At 37.7% G+C, this 17,827-nt stretch overlaps 1 protein-coding gene and 1 pseudogene across 3 annotated transcripts in view; one reads left to right on the top strand and one right to left on the bottom strand.

The window, feature by feature from the left end:
* ARNT (aryl hydrocarbon receptor nuclear translocator) overlaps nucleotides 1–17,827 on the bottom strand; it is a 79,391-nt gene that overhangs the window by 5,778 nt on the left and 55,786 nt on the right. For 2 of the 3 annotated variants that reach the window (XM_086718135.1, XM_086718136.1), the window contains exons 11-19: nucleotides 16,070–16,140; nucleotides 10,623–10,763; nucleotides 7,974–8,048; nucleotides 4,530–4,681; nucleotides 1,929–2,039; nucleotides 1,665–1,737; nucleotides 1,400–1,523; nucleotides 1,121–1,223; nucleotides 590–737 (exon numbers count right to left, since the gene is read on the bottom strand). In XM_086718135.1, coding sequence (XP_086574261.1) covers nucleotides 590–737; nucleotides 1,121–1,223; nucleotides 1,400–1,523; nucleotides 1,665–1,737; nucleotides 1,929–2,039; nucleotides 4,530–4,681; nucleotides 7,974–8,048; nucleotides 10,623–10,763; nucleotides 16,070–16,140 — 998 coding nt within the window. The remainder of the gene's footprint in view (nucleotides 1–589; nucleotides 738–1,120; nucleotides 1,224–1,399; nucleotides 1,524–1,664; nucleotides 1,738–1,928; nucleotides 2,040–4,529; nucleotides 4,682–7,973; nucleotides 8,049–10,622; nucleotides 10,764–16,069; nucleotides 16,141–17,827) is intronic. The other variant, XM_086718137.1, reaches the window with a different exon arrangement.
* On the top strand, nucleotides 6,029–7,614 carry LOC112872253 (small ribosomal subunit protein eS1 pseudogene; annotated as a pseudogene).

Consider the following 17,827-nt stretch of genomic DNA (forward strand, 5'->3'; position numbering starts at 1 on the left):
TCTTGCAGTTCATGAGTTTGAGACCCATGTCAGGCTCTCCGCTGACAGTGTGGAGCCTGCTTGGGATCCTCTCTCTCTCTCTCTCTGCCCCTCCCCCACTGGCATGCATGTGCTCTCTCAAAATAATAAACTTAAATTACTGTGCTATGTAAGCATACATGAATATATGAAACAGCAGTAGCTTTAATCTTAACATATATGTTATATAAGGTTTTTCAACACATTTTTTTGGTAAATAGACATCATTGCATGTAAATTAGTAGTTTTCTCCTTTGCTCCTGTACTTTGTAGTACTAACCAAAATGGAAACTCAGAATGGATTCCAAAACAAATATGTAAATGAAACCTGTTTAACATGTTCTTCTATATGAGCAATTCTGATTTAAAGTAAATATGTGAAAACCACAAACTCTGATATTTGGGGATTATCTATTATTTTAATTATTTAGCTACTCCCAACAAAAAGAAAAATTGGAAGGTAGGGGCTGGGAAGAAGATTTCTAAGACAGATGACAATAATTTTACATATGGAAAAAAGCCCAAACAAATAAACAAAAACTAGTACATAGGGGACAGACAGACACTTTACCTGGGCAGAGAAGCCTGGGCGGGTGCTAGGGGTCCAAGTTGGGGCTGCTCCTTGGGGTGGGTTGGAGTGGCGGGAAATCTGGGCCAACATCTGCCCTGCAGAAGCTGATGGCTGGACGATGGTTACAGGAGAGGCCAGACCACTATTTCTAGGAATGAACACATAGTGCAGTAAAAGATTGAAAGGATGGGTTTACCACAAAATCTAGGTATCACAGGACAATCTAGTACTATCCCTAGATCCCCTTGACTTCTCTGGGATTAAGGAATTCTTAATAACAGAATTTGAAAAAGATGAGAAAACTGACAGTCACACACTGATCTGGACACAGAGAGATGGAACCTATAACATAGCAACAGGACAGGTGCAAAGAAATAGGGGGAAGAAAAGCCAGCTTGCCTTGTCTTAAGCCCTACAAGTTCCACTGCTTTGTCTGAAATAACCAGAGAAAGCTAGGGAAGAACAAAACTTGGATTCAGCAACTGAATGCTTCAGTTGCCCCCTAAAGCAGCACATACATAAAGGGCTCACCTGAAATTCTCTGCCGGCCGGGGGGTAGGAGGGAATGTGTTGCCCTGTGAGAATAGCTGTTGGGTAGCAGGGACAGTGCTGGAGGAGATGCCTTTACTCTGATCTGTGGACCAAAAGGAGCAGGGGGAGGGCCAGTCAAGGGGCTGTAGTACATTAGTCCAGCAAGTTCCTATTTACTCATGAGGTATTATAATTAAGTAGAAAGATGTTGGGCAGTAGTAGGCACATCAGTAAGTGATCTAAATGAGAATTTAAGAGGAGAATGAGGAAGAAACATACCTGCATTGATGTTAGAGTAGATTTCTGAAAATCTTGGATCTCTATCCTGGGCAAACAGACTATCTGACTTCTCAAGGGGCTTACTGTGTTCTGGCCCTGTGGTTGTTACAGGCTGAACAGAAACCTGTGGGATACGATGATAAAAACAACCATGAAAAATGTAACATGACAATTCAATAACCCTAACATACACATAACTCTAACTGGCACTAGGGGACATTTCCTAAGGAAATGCTCATGCCTCTTCAAAAAAAGACACACTTACCTGGGAATGATTGTAGCCAGCCAGTCCATCTCTTCCTGATACCACATCCAATTCTGTTTGCTGTTGCTGCTGCCTATATGTTTAAAGGCCAGGAAGAAGAGAAAGATTTTTTTTTTTTTTTAAATAAATCTGGGGAAAAAATCTCCCCTGGCCAGCAGAGAATTTCAGGTAAGTCCCTGAAAGCAAACAAACAAACAAACAAATGGGACTGCAGATACCCACTACCCAGGCTCATCAATAAAGAATTCTTCCACCATTTCTCACCTGGATGCCAACTGCCCTGAGCCCATCTCCAAGGGTAAATTAGCTGTGGGACCTAGCTGTGGTCTCTGGATTGTGTTGGACAGTGTAGGCCTTGGTTCCTGGCTGGAGTTCCTGGGAAAATGGGAGAGCAGACAGAACACAGGGGAATAAAAGGGTCAGGCACTGTTTAAGCTGTATACATTTACTTATAGGTGAGGCAATAACTAATAAATTCCACTTAGAAGTCTAATCCTTTAAATAACCTGTGACTTCAGATTCAGCAAATACTTCATACCATGGACAACAAGGTACAAATAAAAACTGTGTCCCATGGCACAATGGTTTATCCTGTTTGGGTTTGAACTCCTTCTAGGTATACAATACCTAGTTGGTATACATGTGTATATCCGTACACTGTGTTTTTAAAAAGCGTTAAGTAAAAAAACTGACAATACATACACAAACATCAACAAAGGCTCTTTTGGGGGACGCCTGGCTAGCTAAGTCAGTAAAGCATGAGACTCCATCTCAGAGCTAGGAGTTCAAGCCCCACAGTGGGCACAGAGTCTACTAAATAAATAAATAAATAAATACCACAAAGAGTCTTTTTGGATAGTGAGAAAAATTTCCCCTCTCTTTATAAGTTTTCCATACTTTCTAAATTTTATGTAAAAATATTTATTTTAAAAATATTAAGAATTAATTAAAATAAATAGTGGTGGGGAAAACAGTATGTAAAAATGAGGAACACCATTATTTCCAGAAACAAGTTCTTAAAAGGACTGAAAATTTTCTAAATTTAAACAAAATGGAGACACAAAACAACAGTTGTTCTGTAATATAAAGATGCAAAAACAGAAGAAAATTACAGTGAACATGACCATATATCCGAGTCCTGAGTAAATAGAAATTTCTAACTCAATCCACTCTGTTATACTAATTAGAAAAGAATATTAAAAGACCTAAAATTAGAAGAACACAGACTCAGCATTGTCACAAGGTATTTGATAATTATTTCTAAGCATATCTTCAAGAGCTAAGCTCAAGGGCGATTCTATATAGCTAGACTAAGTGGAAAAGTAGTAACCTGACAACTGACATCCACTTATAATAAAAAAGATAGTAAGAATGTGGAGAAACTGGAATCCTCATTAAATTGCTGATGGAAATGTAAAAGGGTACTGAAGCTTTGGAAAACAGTTTGGCAATTCCTCAAAAAATTAAACACAGAGTTACCAAGTAACCCAGCAGTTCTACTCTTAGGTATACACCCAAGAGAACAAAAACATCCACATAAAGACTGGTACATAAATGTTCATAGCCATGTTCCAAATAGCCAAAAAGTAGAAATAACCCAATGACCATCAACTAATGAATGGATAAACAAAATGTATCCCCATATAAAGGAATATTATTTGGCAATAAAAAAAAAATGAAGTACAGATAAATACTACAAGAGAGGACCCTTAAAACATTATACTAAGTGTTAAGAGGCCAGTCATAAAGAATCATGTATTATATGATTCCATGCATATGAAACGCCTAGAATAGACAAATCTATAGAGACAGAGAATAGATTAGTTGTCATAAGGGCTTGGGAGTGGGGAGGATGACTGTTAATGAGTACAGAATTTCTTTTAGGGGGAATGAGCATGTACTGAAATTAGATTGTGGTAATAGCTGTACAACCCTGTGACATACTAAAAAAATTATACATTTTAAATGGGTGAACTATATGGTACATGCAATCTATAACTCAATAAAACTGGTTTTTACAAAGTTGAGGAAGAAAAACTCAAAAAGAAAGGAATGAGGAACAGAAACTAACAAAAGTGGACATAGATAGCTCTGCTCTCAGCGACAGTCCATGAGCCAAATCCAGTCCATTGTCTGTTTTTGTAAATCAAAGTCTGTTGGAACATAGCTATCTTTGTTCATTTCATTTGTTTAGGACTCTTTTCATGCTACAATAGCAGGGGTTAGTAACTGCAATAGAGACCATATGCCTCACAAAGCTAAAATAATTATTATCTGTCCTTTTACAAAAAAAGTTTAGAGACACCTGCTCTAGAGGAAAATCCTACCAGAATAGAGCAATAAACCGGTGTAGAAAACAATATGTTTTCTGGGGGCACCTGGGTGGCTCAGTCGGTTAAGCATCCGACTCCAGCTCAGGTCAGGATCCTGCAGTTTGTGAGTTCTAGCCCTCCGTCAGGCTCTGTGCTGACAGCTCAGAGCCTGGAGCTAGCTTCAGTTTCGGTGTCTCCCTCTTTCTCTGCCCTCCCCCGCATATGCTCTGTTTCTCCCTGTCTCTCAAAAATAAATAAATGTTTTTAAAAAATTAAAAAAACAAAACAATATCCTTTCTAGAAGGGGATGAAACAAAGTTGAAATACAAACCCTTCACATCTTAGAACCTACTCTTTTAAGCTACTGTTTGTTAAAATCTTATTCTACCTGGATGAATTACTCTAAATTCTATAGTAAGCTAAAGATGAGGAACTTCAAACTAATGGTGTTTACTACCACAAAAGTAGAAGAGGAGGAGACAGCTTGGTAAGGCTAAGCAGATTTGGCCCAGGAGAAATACCCAATATTGGTAAAGGCCTTTATGGTACATACTTCACATTGGTGTTGGTACAGATGATGTACTCAATTTCATCTGAGTAAGGGTTCTGGAAAGTAAAGGAGCTGGTTCTCATCCAGAGCCATTCCCGGTTCTTAGACCGGAACCGGAACATGACAGACAGCACCTGGCCTTTTAACTTCACCACCTGAAAAAGTTTTCATGCTATCAGTGAAACCCACAAAAAATTTTCTTTAGAATTTTTTTTTAATTTCCCATTTCTACAAACCTAAGATTCTTGTGTCACTGTCCTTGAAATATACCAGTCTCTTTCAATGTTACAGATAAAACAATATGCACAGTGAAAACTTAGTGCTAAATAATGAGAGGTATATTTATTTTCTTCCTAGAGTCCTAAGTAGCTATCTGACCACTTTAGTCAAAGTCAAACAAAAGAAACAATTTTTTCCAGGAGAGTAAAGACTGTTTCCCCACTTCCCTTGGAAAGTCCCATAAAGATATGCTGATCTAGCTTTACAAGTCTATACTAGAAATTTGTAGTTTGACACTGAAATAGCTTACATGTTGCTCCTCAATCCTAGGTTCTTCCCACTCCAAACCTGAGGACTTCTGTTTTCACAGCATCCATGGAGATTTCTATTAAAACTAAATTGGCTTTAGTTTTGCTTTGCTTTTGTTTTTTAAAAGAAAGTAATCATGGGAAAAAATTACCTTTGACTCTCCCTCCCTAACAATAAAAAAATAATATTTGCAGCTAACAGTTATTTTGTACTTACTATACATTGAGCACTGGGCTCTGTGCTTTTCTATTTTTTTTGTTTAGAACATTAACAACATGATAAAAAAGAAATATGAGTTACTGCATTTTAATAATACTAAGCAGCCTTTAACTCTTACATGTGCTTACTGTGTAATATATACAGAATGAATATGACATCTATACACAACTAAGTATTGGCTTTGAAAACCTGCTTATTGCAGTATATATCTATTCCAATGAGGTATAAGCCCAATGCTTCAAAATACCTACTTTATGTATATATTTTTTAAGAAAAAGTGGTAACATTTGTATTTAAGCTGCAAACAGTGTGGAAATAACTGGTGATGTTACAAGCTGACTGAGAAATAATTACAGCAGAAAATGGAACGTACTTCACTTAGTAATAATAAAATGGCACATTTTATACACACACACACACAAACACACACCTTGTACAAATCAAGTGTAAAACACTTGGTTACTACAGTAACTCAAATGGAAGAGAAAAAAAGGAAAACAAGCTTCATTGGAAATAACTAAATTTATTACTGAAAAATAAATATAAATTCAACTGCACTTAAATAGCAATATTAGGAAATCAGCAACCAAGTAAGCAGCTGGAGACCACACATTAAAAAGCACCTTTATCTAGGTACTCTAAAGTCACAGTAGCAACTAATGTCAGAATAATAACTTTGAGATTATACAGTGTGTAATGAGTCATTAAAGCTGTTTTGGAATAAACATTTTCCACAAGAGAGAAAATAATAGTCTATGGCCAAAAGTGTCAAGAATTCAGAATTCAAGGATTTAAAATATACTGTACAATATCTTCTCACACTAAAGGTCCATGTCCTTAGTTTTGAATGGATTCAACAGAAGTCAGAATGGTTTTCAGAATGGTTTTTCTGAGCCTACACATACACGAAATGTGATTTTTCTGTGAGCTGCAGCGGAGTACAAGGAACTGGTAATGCTGAGGACTCAGGAGACAGACATTTCACTGCCATCTTCTGATTTTCTATAGAAGTTGGGTTATACATGGGGCACCTTGGTGGCTCAGTCGGTTGGGCATCCGACTTCGGCTCAGGTCATGATCTCACAGTTTGTGAGTTTGAGTCCCATGTCGGGCTCTGTGCTGACAGCTCAGAGCCTGGAGCCTACTTCAGATTCTGTGTCTCCCTCTCTCTCTGCCCCCTCCCCTGCTAACGCTCTGTCTCTGTCTCTCAAAATGTATAAATGTTAAAAAAAAAAAAAAAAAAAAAAGTTGGACTATGTGCTTTAAATGCATTGCCTTATTTAATATTCCCAACAATCCTCTGAATTTAAGTACTGTTATTATACCTATTGTATTCCTAAGGACACTACTGAGGCTTAAAGAGGGAAATTAGTCTAATATAAGAATGCTTCCTAAAGCCAAATCTGTACTAAAATTAAATTCACCAGATATTTTCAAAATCTAGTGCCTGAAAATAACAATTGAGTCAGCTTACAACTAAGAGTTAACTCTTGCCTTTTGGCTCCCTTAGCAGTGCCATGCAGGCTGGCAAGAACAGATGCTTTATAAAAGGGCAAAAAGGCAGCCAAGAAGAAAGTGGTTGATCCATTTTCTAAGAAAGACTGGTATGATGTGAAGGCACTGGATATAAGAAATACTGGAAAAACACTACTCATGAGAAATCAAGGAATCAAAATCTCATCTGATGGCCTCAAGGGTCGTGTTTTTGAAGTGAGCCTGCTGATCTGCCATGAATGATAAAGTTGCATTTATAAAATTCAAGCTAATTACTGAGGATGTTCAGGGCAAAAACTGCCTAATTTCTATGGCATAGATCTTACCCATGAGAAAATGTGTTCCATGGTCAAAAAATGGCAATGATTGAAGCTCATGTTCATGTTAAGACTACTGATAGCTATTTTCTTTGTCTATTTTGTGTTGGTTTCACTAAAAAACACATAAATCAGATTAATCAGAAGACCTCTTATGCTCAGCACCGACAGGTCCGCCAAATTCAGGAAAAGATGGCAGAAATCATAACCTGAGAGGTGCAGACAAATGACTTCAAAGAAATGGTAAATAACTGATTGCAGATAGCATCAGAAAAGACATAGAAAAGGCTTGCCAATCTATTTATCCACTTCATGATGTCTTTAACTGTTAGGTAAAAATGCTGAAGCAGCCCAAGTTTGAATTGGAAACGCTCATGGAGCTTTATGGTTAAGGAATTAGTTTTGGAAAAGCCACTGGGGATAAGACTGGTACTAAAGTGGGACGAGCTGGTGGATATGAGAATATCTACAAAATCTGTTTAAAATTCAGACATTTAATGGTGACAAAAAATCTTACTTGTGATGTTTAAAAAAAAAAGCCATTGACTCTTACTTATCTATAAAACAACTAAGAAATGAATATTTCTACTAGCATCCACAGTTCAGTGAGGCCTAAAGTATTTTAAATACTTTAAAGAGTCTTTTGGATACAGCTAGCTAGATATAAGACAGTGAGTAGCCAAAGCCAAAATATGGCCATTATCCACAGTTTCAAAATACCAGTCCTTTTCTCTTTTCTGTTCCTTAAAAATACAGGCTATGTACCAAACATAAGATTATGGTGGTGCCTGTCACAGTACTCCGTCAGTGGTCAATAAATATTTGAGGAATTAATATGATAACAAATATTAAATAAAAATATTAGATCCAAACCAGGGGAGAAAGTTACCTGTTGGAAGCTGTCTCTTAGAAGCTGTTGGTCTTCAGGATGACAGAATTCCACAATATTCTTTCCTAAGAGTTCCTAAAAATGGAAAAGAAGAGTAAGATGGACACTTTTATGATCATCTAACTTCATGGCCCATCAGTAAAGGACTTGGATTTTATTTCTCCTGTCTTTATCCCAGGATTACAAGTGAGGAGGAAAAACAAACAAACAAAACCAAAATACAGAATCTGCTAAGCAAATGGCCTCTAGAACATTTTTCTTTTTCAGAACATTATTTACTTTAACTGCATTTTTATAGATTTGAGGTCTAATGTACAACATATAATTCACTCATTCTAAATCTACAATTTGATGGTCTCTAACATATTTATACTGTTGTGCAACTACCATTATTAGCACAATCCAGTTTTAGAATATGTCCACTGCCCCCAAAAGTTCCCTTGTGCCTGTTCGTAGTCAACACCTGCTCCCAATCTCCTAGCCAACCAGTGAGTGATCTGCTTTCTACTTTAGTGCTGCCTTTTCTAGAAATTTCATACAAATGGAATTATATAATATGTAGTTTTTTGTGTCTAGCTTCTTACAATTAACTTAAGATTTTTGGAGTTCATGTATGTTGTTGCATGTATCAAAAGTATATTCCTTTTTATTGCTCAGCAGTATTCTAACATGAAGGTATCACAGTTTGTGTATCCTTGAGTTTTCCCACTTTGGGGCTATTATGAAATACAACTGTGAATAAAAATCTTTCTTTATGGGCACATATGTTTCATTTCTCTTAAGTAAATACTTACGAGTGCAACTGCTACATTGTAGAGTAAGTCACATTTAATTTTTTATGAAACTGTTTTTCCATTTTTCCAAAATGTTTTTCCAAAGTGACTATGCCATCGTACATGTCTACCAACAACATGTGATGGTTTCAATTTCCCCACATTCTCACAACACTTTTTTAAAAAAATGTTTATTTTGAGAGAGCACGAGTATTTGCACATGCGTGTGGGGGAGGTACAAAGGGAGAGGGTGAGAGAGAATCCCAAGCAGGCTCCGCACTGTCGGCGCAGAGCCCAATGTGAGGTTCGATCTCACTAAGTGTGAGATTGTGACCTGAACTGAAATCAAGAGTCAGATGCTCAATTGACTGAGCCACCCAGGTGCCCCACTTTTTGATAATATTGGACATATAGTGGTATCTCACTGTGGTTTTAATTTGTACCTTCCTATTGACTAATGATGATGAGCATCTTGGTTTTTTGTTTGTTTGTTTTTGTTTTTTAAGATTTTCTTTTTAAGTAATTGCTATACCCAACATGGAGCTCAAACTTACAACCCTGAGATCAACAGTTGCATGCTCCCCTGACTGAGCAGCCAGGTGCCCCATGATGAACATCTTTTTATATGCCATTCCTATTGCTTCTTTGGTGAAATGTCTATTCAAATCTTGTGCCCCTTTTTTACTGGCTGTTTATCTTAATGAGTTCTGAGAGTTCTTTTATATATTCTGGATACCAATTCTTTTATAAGAAATCTTTGCCTAACTTAAGATCACAAAGATATTCTCCTATATTCTTCTAGAAGTTTTATAACTTTAGCTCTCATGCATTTACGTCTTTGAGTTGATCTTTGTGCATGGTGTGGGTAAGAGTTTACATCCTTTTGAGGCGGGTGGATATCCAACTTTTCCATCACCATCTGTTAGAAAGACTTCTTTTCCCTGCTTAATTGTTGGCATCTTTTTGGAAAATCATCTGACCATAAATGTGAAAAGACACTCTGGTTCTATTGATCTATATACCTATCTTTACATTGCTCCCACACTAGCTTGATGACAACTATGTGACAGATGATGAATCAGGTAGTGATTCCAACTTCGTTCTTTTTTTCCAAGACCTCTTCTTTACCAACTTCTTCACAGAACCATAATCGGAAGTCCCTCCTGGCCATATGGCTTTGAAAGTTTGTATAATGACTTATTTCTCAACTCTGGGTATAGCTTCCTAGTCTGTTAAATGAGAAATCTCAATAAAGGAGCACCTGGATGGCTCAGTCGGTTAGGTGTCTGACTTCAGCTCGAGTCCTGATCTCACAGTTCATGAGTTTGAGCCCTGCATCAGGCTCTGTGCGGACAGCTCAGAGCCTGGAGCCTGCTTCAGATTCTCTGTCTCCCTGTCTCTCTGCCCCTTCCCTGTTCACACTGTCCCTCTCTCTCAAAAATAAATGGATATTAAAAAAAATTTTAATAAAAAATTTTCAATAAAATCATAACTGGTGCCAAATCTGCATATTTTGTGGGTTACTATGTACCTAGGTGACTACAAAAATTATCTAACAATGGTCATACCATTATAAAAATTAAAATGACACTTTTGCATTATTATTATCTATATTAATATCAACAAGAAAAAATAAATACACATTCATGCCTGCTGTCCCAACCTGGTTTCACAAAATGTATTTTTCTAGGTTAGATGAATAACACCGGCAGGAAGCGGAGAATAAACTTAGCTACTGATAGAATAGGATCATCTCTTTTTTCTGACCTGCGGCTAACATGTTTTGGCTATTCTGGAATTACATGACTGAATAATCTAAACAAAGCCAAGGTAAACAGGTTTAAGTATTAGTGGTGTAACAGCTGTACCTCCTCACCTGTGGTTGATAGCCAACAGTAGCCACACAGCGGTGATCCACAAAAGTGAAGATCCCCTCAATGTTGTGCCGAGAGATGAACTCTGTTGGTTGACAAACGTTACTCATGTCTGTACAGTTGGGAGAACTGGTTACCTGAAAGTAAAGAGATAAAAACAAGATAAAACGATTCCATTCTTTATAGATGCGTTTCCCATGTCCTCGTGATCATATACATAAACACGAGGATCCCAGTTTAAGGAATTTCTGTGCTTTCACATCTCACTCAGAAAGGAAAAAATTACAATCACAATTAGAGAGACCAAGAGGCCTAGCTTCACCCCCACATCTGTACTCTTTACCAACTCTGTAAAGAAGATAAAAATTCATTCAACCCAAAATTCACCTACTGTCATTCAGCTTGGCTGCGCTGTGTTCATTATTCAGATTGGAAAATTATAGTCTCCGGTAACCAAGAAACTTATCTAACTTTATGGGAAGAATCAAAATACTTCCACTTCTCTAGTCATGTAATGACAAAATGAAAAGATCTCTCTTCTCCTGATAGAAGCAGAAGAAATTAGTTGGAAATAGAAAATTCAGCACTTGTAAAGGTCAAAGTATGAAAGATAAAGGGAAAAGATCTCCCTCCTCTTCTCATCCTTTTCAGATTCTTCTAAATCTAAGAGAAGCAAACTATGAATGCCATATTTTTCCAAATATCTAGAGTTTTATATAATTCTTCATTTATATTCAGAGAGTAAAATAAAAATAACATGAACAAGTCCTGAGGAGATTTCTTCTCACTGAATAGGGATGATATAGGACTTCCAGGGAAGATGGTGGAGCAGGAGGACCCTAAACTCACCTTGTCCCATGGATACAACTAGATAAAAGCCACATCAGTGTAAATAATCCAGAAAATGACCCAAAGGCTGGCAGAACAAACTCTCCACAGCTACGTAGAGAAGAGGCCACACTTAAGAGGGTAGGAAGGGTAGAGATGCAATTAGGAGCTAAACAGACCCACTAAGCAGACCTGTGTGACTGTCAGCAGGAGGGAGAGAAACATACTCTCACACAGCAGAGCCCCTATGGGGAAGACAAATCCCCATAACATTTGGCTTTGAAAACCAGAGGGGTGGAATTTCAAGAATTCTTACAAATAGCAGGGCTTAAAACCTGGAACACTAAAAATCAGCAATCTCAAGGGAAAGCTGGGAGGGCAAGAGGAAACTAAGTCCCTGCTCTTAAAGAAACAGCACAACAAACAGTCCGAGGGAGATACAGCATGGAAGCAGCACTATGAAAAACACCTGAGGTATACAGGAAGGAGATTTGTTTACTAACTTCAGAGGATGTGCTGGAGGGGCAGGGATCATCTGAAAACTTCTCCAGGAACAATGGAGCTTGCTGGTGCCATTACCTTCCTCCACCCCCCAGCACAAGCAGACACCTGCAGGAGCAGTGGGGTACCAACACTCATTACTTCACTTACGAACAGTGTGCCCCACCCAGGCACACCCCCTCCAGCCAGGCTGCAGCTCCAGGTTTCCTTCCATAGCAGAACCCTGCAAACCTTGTGAACACCTCGCACTCTGCTCATGCATCCTCCCGTGGCTGAGTGCTATTTATCTCTGGCAAACGTCTGGTCAGACTCAACTTAAGGCCACGGTGGCCCCAGACTAGCCTACTAACAACACAGGGACCAAACCTGCCCACAACGGACAAAGAGCCATTGCAGACGACTGGACCGAAGCAAAAGCAGCCCAGCCACAATAGCGGGGCACACACAGGAGACACCCCTGAAGTGCCAGGTTCTGGGGAACAGGGGACACTGCACTGCAGGGCACTACAGAACCCCTTTTTCATAAGGCCACTACTTTCAAGAGCAGGAGATGTAGCTGCCTTTCCTAATACATAGAAACAGACAGAGGAATATGTTCCAAATGAAATAACAGGACAAAATCACAGCAAGAGACCTAAACAAAACAGAGATAAAGTAATATGCCTGATAGAGAATTTAAAGTAATGGACATAAAGATACTCACTGGACTTGAGAAAAGAGTGGAGTACCTCAGTGAGACCCTTAACAAAAAGACAGGAAACATAAAAAAGAAACAATCAGAGATGAAGAACTCCATAATTGAAATTAAAAATACACTAGATGGAATAAATAGTAGACTAGAGGAAGCAGAAAAATGAATCAGTAACCTGGAGGATAGAATAATGGGAAGCAATCAAGCTGAACAGGAAAGAGGGAAAACATAAATAAATAAAAAATGAAAATGGCCTTAGGGAACTCAGTCATGCCAGCAAGCTTAAGAACATTCACATTATAGGGATCCCAGAAGGAGAAGGGAGAGAAAAAGGGGCAGAAAATTTATTTGAATAAATAATAGCTGAAAACTTCCAAATTTCTGGGAAAGGAAATAGGAATCCAGATCCAGAAGGCACAGAGATTCCCCAATAAAATCAACCTAGGGAGGTTCACACCAAGACATACAATAATTGGCAAAAAGTAGAAAAAAAAAATTTTAAAGCAGCAAGAAGAAAAAAAGAAAAGGATAACAGTTACATATAAAGGAAAACCATAACATAATCAGTAGATTTTTCAAAAGAAACTTTGTACACCAGAAGGGAGCAGCATGATATATTCAAAGTATTGAAAAGAAAAAACCCTGCCGCCAAGAATACTCTATCCAACAAGGCTATCATTCACAATTGAAGGACAGATAAAGTTTCCCAGACCAACAAAAGTTACAGAAATCATGACCACTAAGCCAACCTTACAAGAAATGTTAAAGGGGGCTCTTTGAGACAGTAAGGAGGAGTAAAAAAAGTAGGAAACACAAAAGCAGTAAAATTAAGTAGGTTTATAAATATCAGTCCAGGGATTCACAAAATAGAAGAATGTAAAGTATAATAAAGAATGGGTTCAAACTTAAGTGACCATTAACTTAATATAAGCTACTATATGCAAAAGATGTTATACACAAACCTAATGGTGACCACAAATTAAACCAGTAATAGATATGCAAAAAATAAAGGAATCCAAGTATATCATTAAATAAAGCCAACAAACCATCATTAGAGGAGAGAGCAAGAGAAGAAACAAAGCACAGGCTTCACCCCCAACATGAGGCTTGAACTCACAACCCTGAGATCAAGAGTCAGATGCTCCACCACCGACTGAGCCAGCCAGGCACTCCAAGAATTACCTTCAATGTAAATGGACTAAATGCTCCAATCAAAAGACACAGGGTGACAATATATAAAAAACAAGACCCATCTATATGCTGCCTATTAGAGACTCATTTGTGACCTAAAGACATATGAAGACTGAAAGTGAAGGGAAAAGCATTTATCACTCATGCAAATGGAAGTGAAAAGAAACAGGGTAGCAATATTTATATTGGACAAAATAGATTTTAAAACAAAGACTATAACAAGAGACAAAGAAAGACACTATATAATCACCAAAGGAATAAACCAACAAGAAGACTGAACAATTGTAAGTATTTATGCACTCAACATATTGGAAGCACCCAATATATAAAGCAGCTAATATATTATATAAAAGAAGTAATCTGTAGTAATACAGTAACAGTAAAGGACTTTAACATGCTACTGTCTTGAATGGATAGATCATCCAAACAGAAAATCAACAAGCAAACAGTGGCTTTGAATGACACACTGGACCAGATGGATCTAACAAATATATTCAGAATGCTCCATCCTAAAACAGTAGAATACACATTCTTTTTAAATCCTAGAAGAGAGCACAGGAAATAATTTCTTTGACATTGGCCACAGCAACATTTTTTTTAGATATGGCTCCTGAGGCAGAGGAAACAAAAGCAAAAATAAACTACTGGGACTACATCAAAATAAAAAAGCTTCTGCACAGCAAAGAAAACAACCAAAAAAACTAAAAGACAACCTACTGAATGGGAAAAGCTATTTGCAAATGACATATCCGATAAAGAGTTCGTACCCAAATATATAAAGTACTTATACAACCCAACACCAAAAAACAAAAAAAATAAAAAAAACCCCACCCAAATAATCTAACCAAAAAATGGGAGAAGACATGAACAGACATTTCTCCAAAGAAGACATACTGATGGCCAACAGACCCATGAAAAGATGCTCAACACCACTAATCATCAGGGAAATGGAAATCAAAACCACAATGAGATACTACCTCATATCTGTCAGAATGGCTAAAAATCAAAAACACAAGAAACAACTGTTGGCCAGGATGAAGAGAAAAAGGAACTCCTGTGCAGTGTTGGCGGGAATGCAAAACTGGTGCAGCCACTGTGAAAAACAGTATGGAGGTTCCTCAAAAAATTAAAAAGAGAGGGGCGCCTGGGTGGCGCAGTCGGTTAAGCGTCCGACTTCAGCCAGGTCACGATCTCGCGGTCCGTGAGTTCGAGCCCCGCGTCAGGCTCTGGGCTGATGGCTCGGAGCCTGGAGCCTGTTTCCGATTCTGTGTCTCCCTCTCTCTCTGCCCCTCCCCCATTCATGCTCTGTCTCTCTCTGTCCCAAAAATAAATAAACGTTGAAAAAAAAAAAAATTAAAAAGAGAACTACCATATGATCCAGTAATTCCACTACCGGGCATTTATGCAAAGGATATAAAAACACTAATCCGAAAATATACATGCACTATGTTTACTGCAGCATTATTTATAATAGCCAAATTATGGCAGCAGCCCAAGTCTCCATCGATAGGTGAATGGATAAAGATGATATATGTGTGTGTGTGTGTGGGTGTGTATATATATACATATATATACGTACGCGTACACACCCACACCCACGTAATGGAATATTACTCAGCCGTAAGAAAGAATGGAATCTTCCCATTTACAACATGGATGGATCTAGAGAGCATAATTCTAAGTGAAATAAGTCAGAGAAAGACAAATACCATATGATTTCACATATATGTGGACTTAAAAAACAAAACAAAGATAAAAAAGACAAACAAAAAATAAGATTCTTAACTACAGAGAACAAACTCTGGGTCAGGGGATAGGTGAAAAAGGTGAAGAAGATTAAGAAAACACTATTTTCTTTCCAAGTGTCTATTTAAATTCATTAGTTAACATCCAGTGTAATTAAGTTTCAGGTGTAGAAAGGTAGTGATTTATCACACACATAACACCCGGTACTCATCACAAGTGTCTTCCTCAGTACCCATCACCTATTTAACCCATTCCCATCCCCCCAAGAATATGCTTATGATGAGCACTGAGTAATGTATAGAATTACTGAATCACTCTGCTATACACCTAATATAACTAATACACTAGTAAATTAATATAATACCATATGTTAACTGTATTGGGATTAAAAGTTAAAAAACAAATACTCAAAGAAAACTGAAAAATAAAGAAAGAAGGAAAAAAGGAAAAAAAAAAGATGATATAGGTGTGGAAATTCATACTTGCCTGTAGTCTGCCAATGGCGACTAGGCAAAATTTGCTCCCCTGGCCAGCCTCTGGATCATCATCTGGGAGGGAGACACCTTCAGGAAGGTGAAGTTAAAAAGGTTTAACAGGGATTTCAAACTCAATTGCCTTCAATACAGATAGAAAGATTTAAAATACATGTAGGTATGAAGAGACTAAGTATAGCACAATAGAGAGTGCTGAATGATTAGAATAACAGTAAGACAACAATTGCACAGAACTTACCACATATGCCAGGTACTATTTTAAGTATTTTTACATATAATAATTCATGTATTTTACCCATATTAATTGTAATAAATTGCAGAGTACAAGTCCCACCCTAAGTATTCTTAAAAACCATGCTGGCCAAGCCAAACATATATGAAGACAGTCATTCATTCTGTGACCATAATGATAGGCAGATAACAGATGTCTTGCCCAACCTGTGTCTTTTAAAGTAAGCAAACAACCAAAAATGAAATGAAACCAAACACCAACAGTTATTTATGTCCTTTGGAAAAGAGAGAAGCCAATGTTTCAATATTTTGTGTGGAAAAGGAAGAAGACTGCATTCTCTTTAGTCTTTGCATATGCATCTTTTTTTTACCAAGAAAAATAGTATTTCTTTGAGAGCAATACAGAAGAATGAAAGACCATGCATACTGCAAAAGTATGGTTTACACGATATATAAATTAAAAAGTTCAAATGTCACTACACTTAAAACTAAATTTTTCGGGGCGTCTGGGTGGCGCAGTCGGTTAAGCGTCCGACTTCAGCCAGGTCACGATCTCGCGATCCGGGAGTTTGAGCCCCGCGTCGAGCTCTGGGCTGATGGCTCAGAGCCTGGAGCCTGTTTCCGATTCTGTGTCTCCCTCTCTCTCTGCCCCTCCCCCGTTCATGCTCTCTCTCTGTCCCAGAAATAAATAAACGTTGAAAAAAAAAAAAAATAAATAAATAAATAAATAAATAAAATTAAAAAAAAACAACTAAATTTTTCTTAATTGCATTTAACTGCCATTTATTGAATGCGTACTATATGCCAGGCACTGGGATGAGTGATTTTCTTACATTAAATTTAATCCTCAAAATAACTCTGCATGAGTTATTTTGAGTTTGGAGTTATAATCTCCAAATCATAGGTAAGAAATCTGAGGGGTTCTTTTTATAAAGTCAAGCAACTTACCCTAAGTTATACCATTAATAAGTAACAATGCCAGAATCAAACTCAGGTTTTTCCAAATACAAAGTTCAATTTCTTACCCCAATATACCACCTTGCCTCCCTTTTCTCTTAGTTTCCCTCTCTCTACAATCCCACTTCCCAATCATACCCATCCAGCAGGGAAGTAATAAAGTGGCTAAGATCTGGAGATTCTGACAAACCAGTTTAAAAGGCTGACCCCTGCACCCCAACCACCCTTCTCATATTCCCTGTTTGACTTCCAGTTCTAGTAAAGCTACTCTGCTCACATCCTGATTTAAAGCCTTTACAGGGAATATCCCATTTGTAAATTACTACAATCAAGCCATTTCCCTCTTTTCCCTCAAAGTCGTGCTCCTACTTTATGTAGCTTTCTCAAATTAACTACATTCAATGCCAACTGCTTCTTTGCACACAAATACTTAGAAAATAGGTATTCAGTATATATTATTATGAATCTGCACATTTAAAATTGCATTCTGTGACACAGCCAACATTGAGTCATTTTCCAGTCTGAGTAATCCATCTCCCCAACTGGACTATAAAGGAGGAGCAGAAGT

The sequence above is a fragment of the Puma concolor genome, chromosome C1, assembly GCF_028749965.1.
Source record: "Puma concolor isolate L17-30 chromosome C1, mPumCon1.1.hap2, whole genome shotgun sequence".
Taxonomy (NCBI): domain Eukaryota; kingdom Metazoa; phylum Chordata; class Mammalia; order Carnivora; family Felidae; genus Puma; species Puma concolor.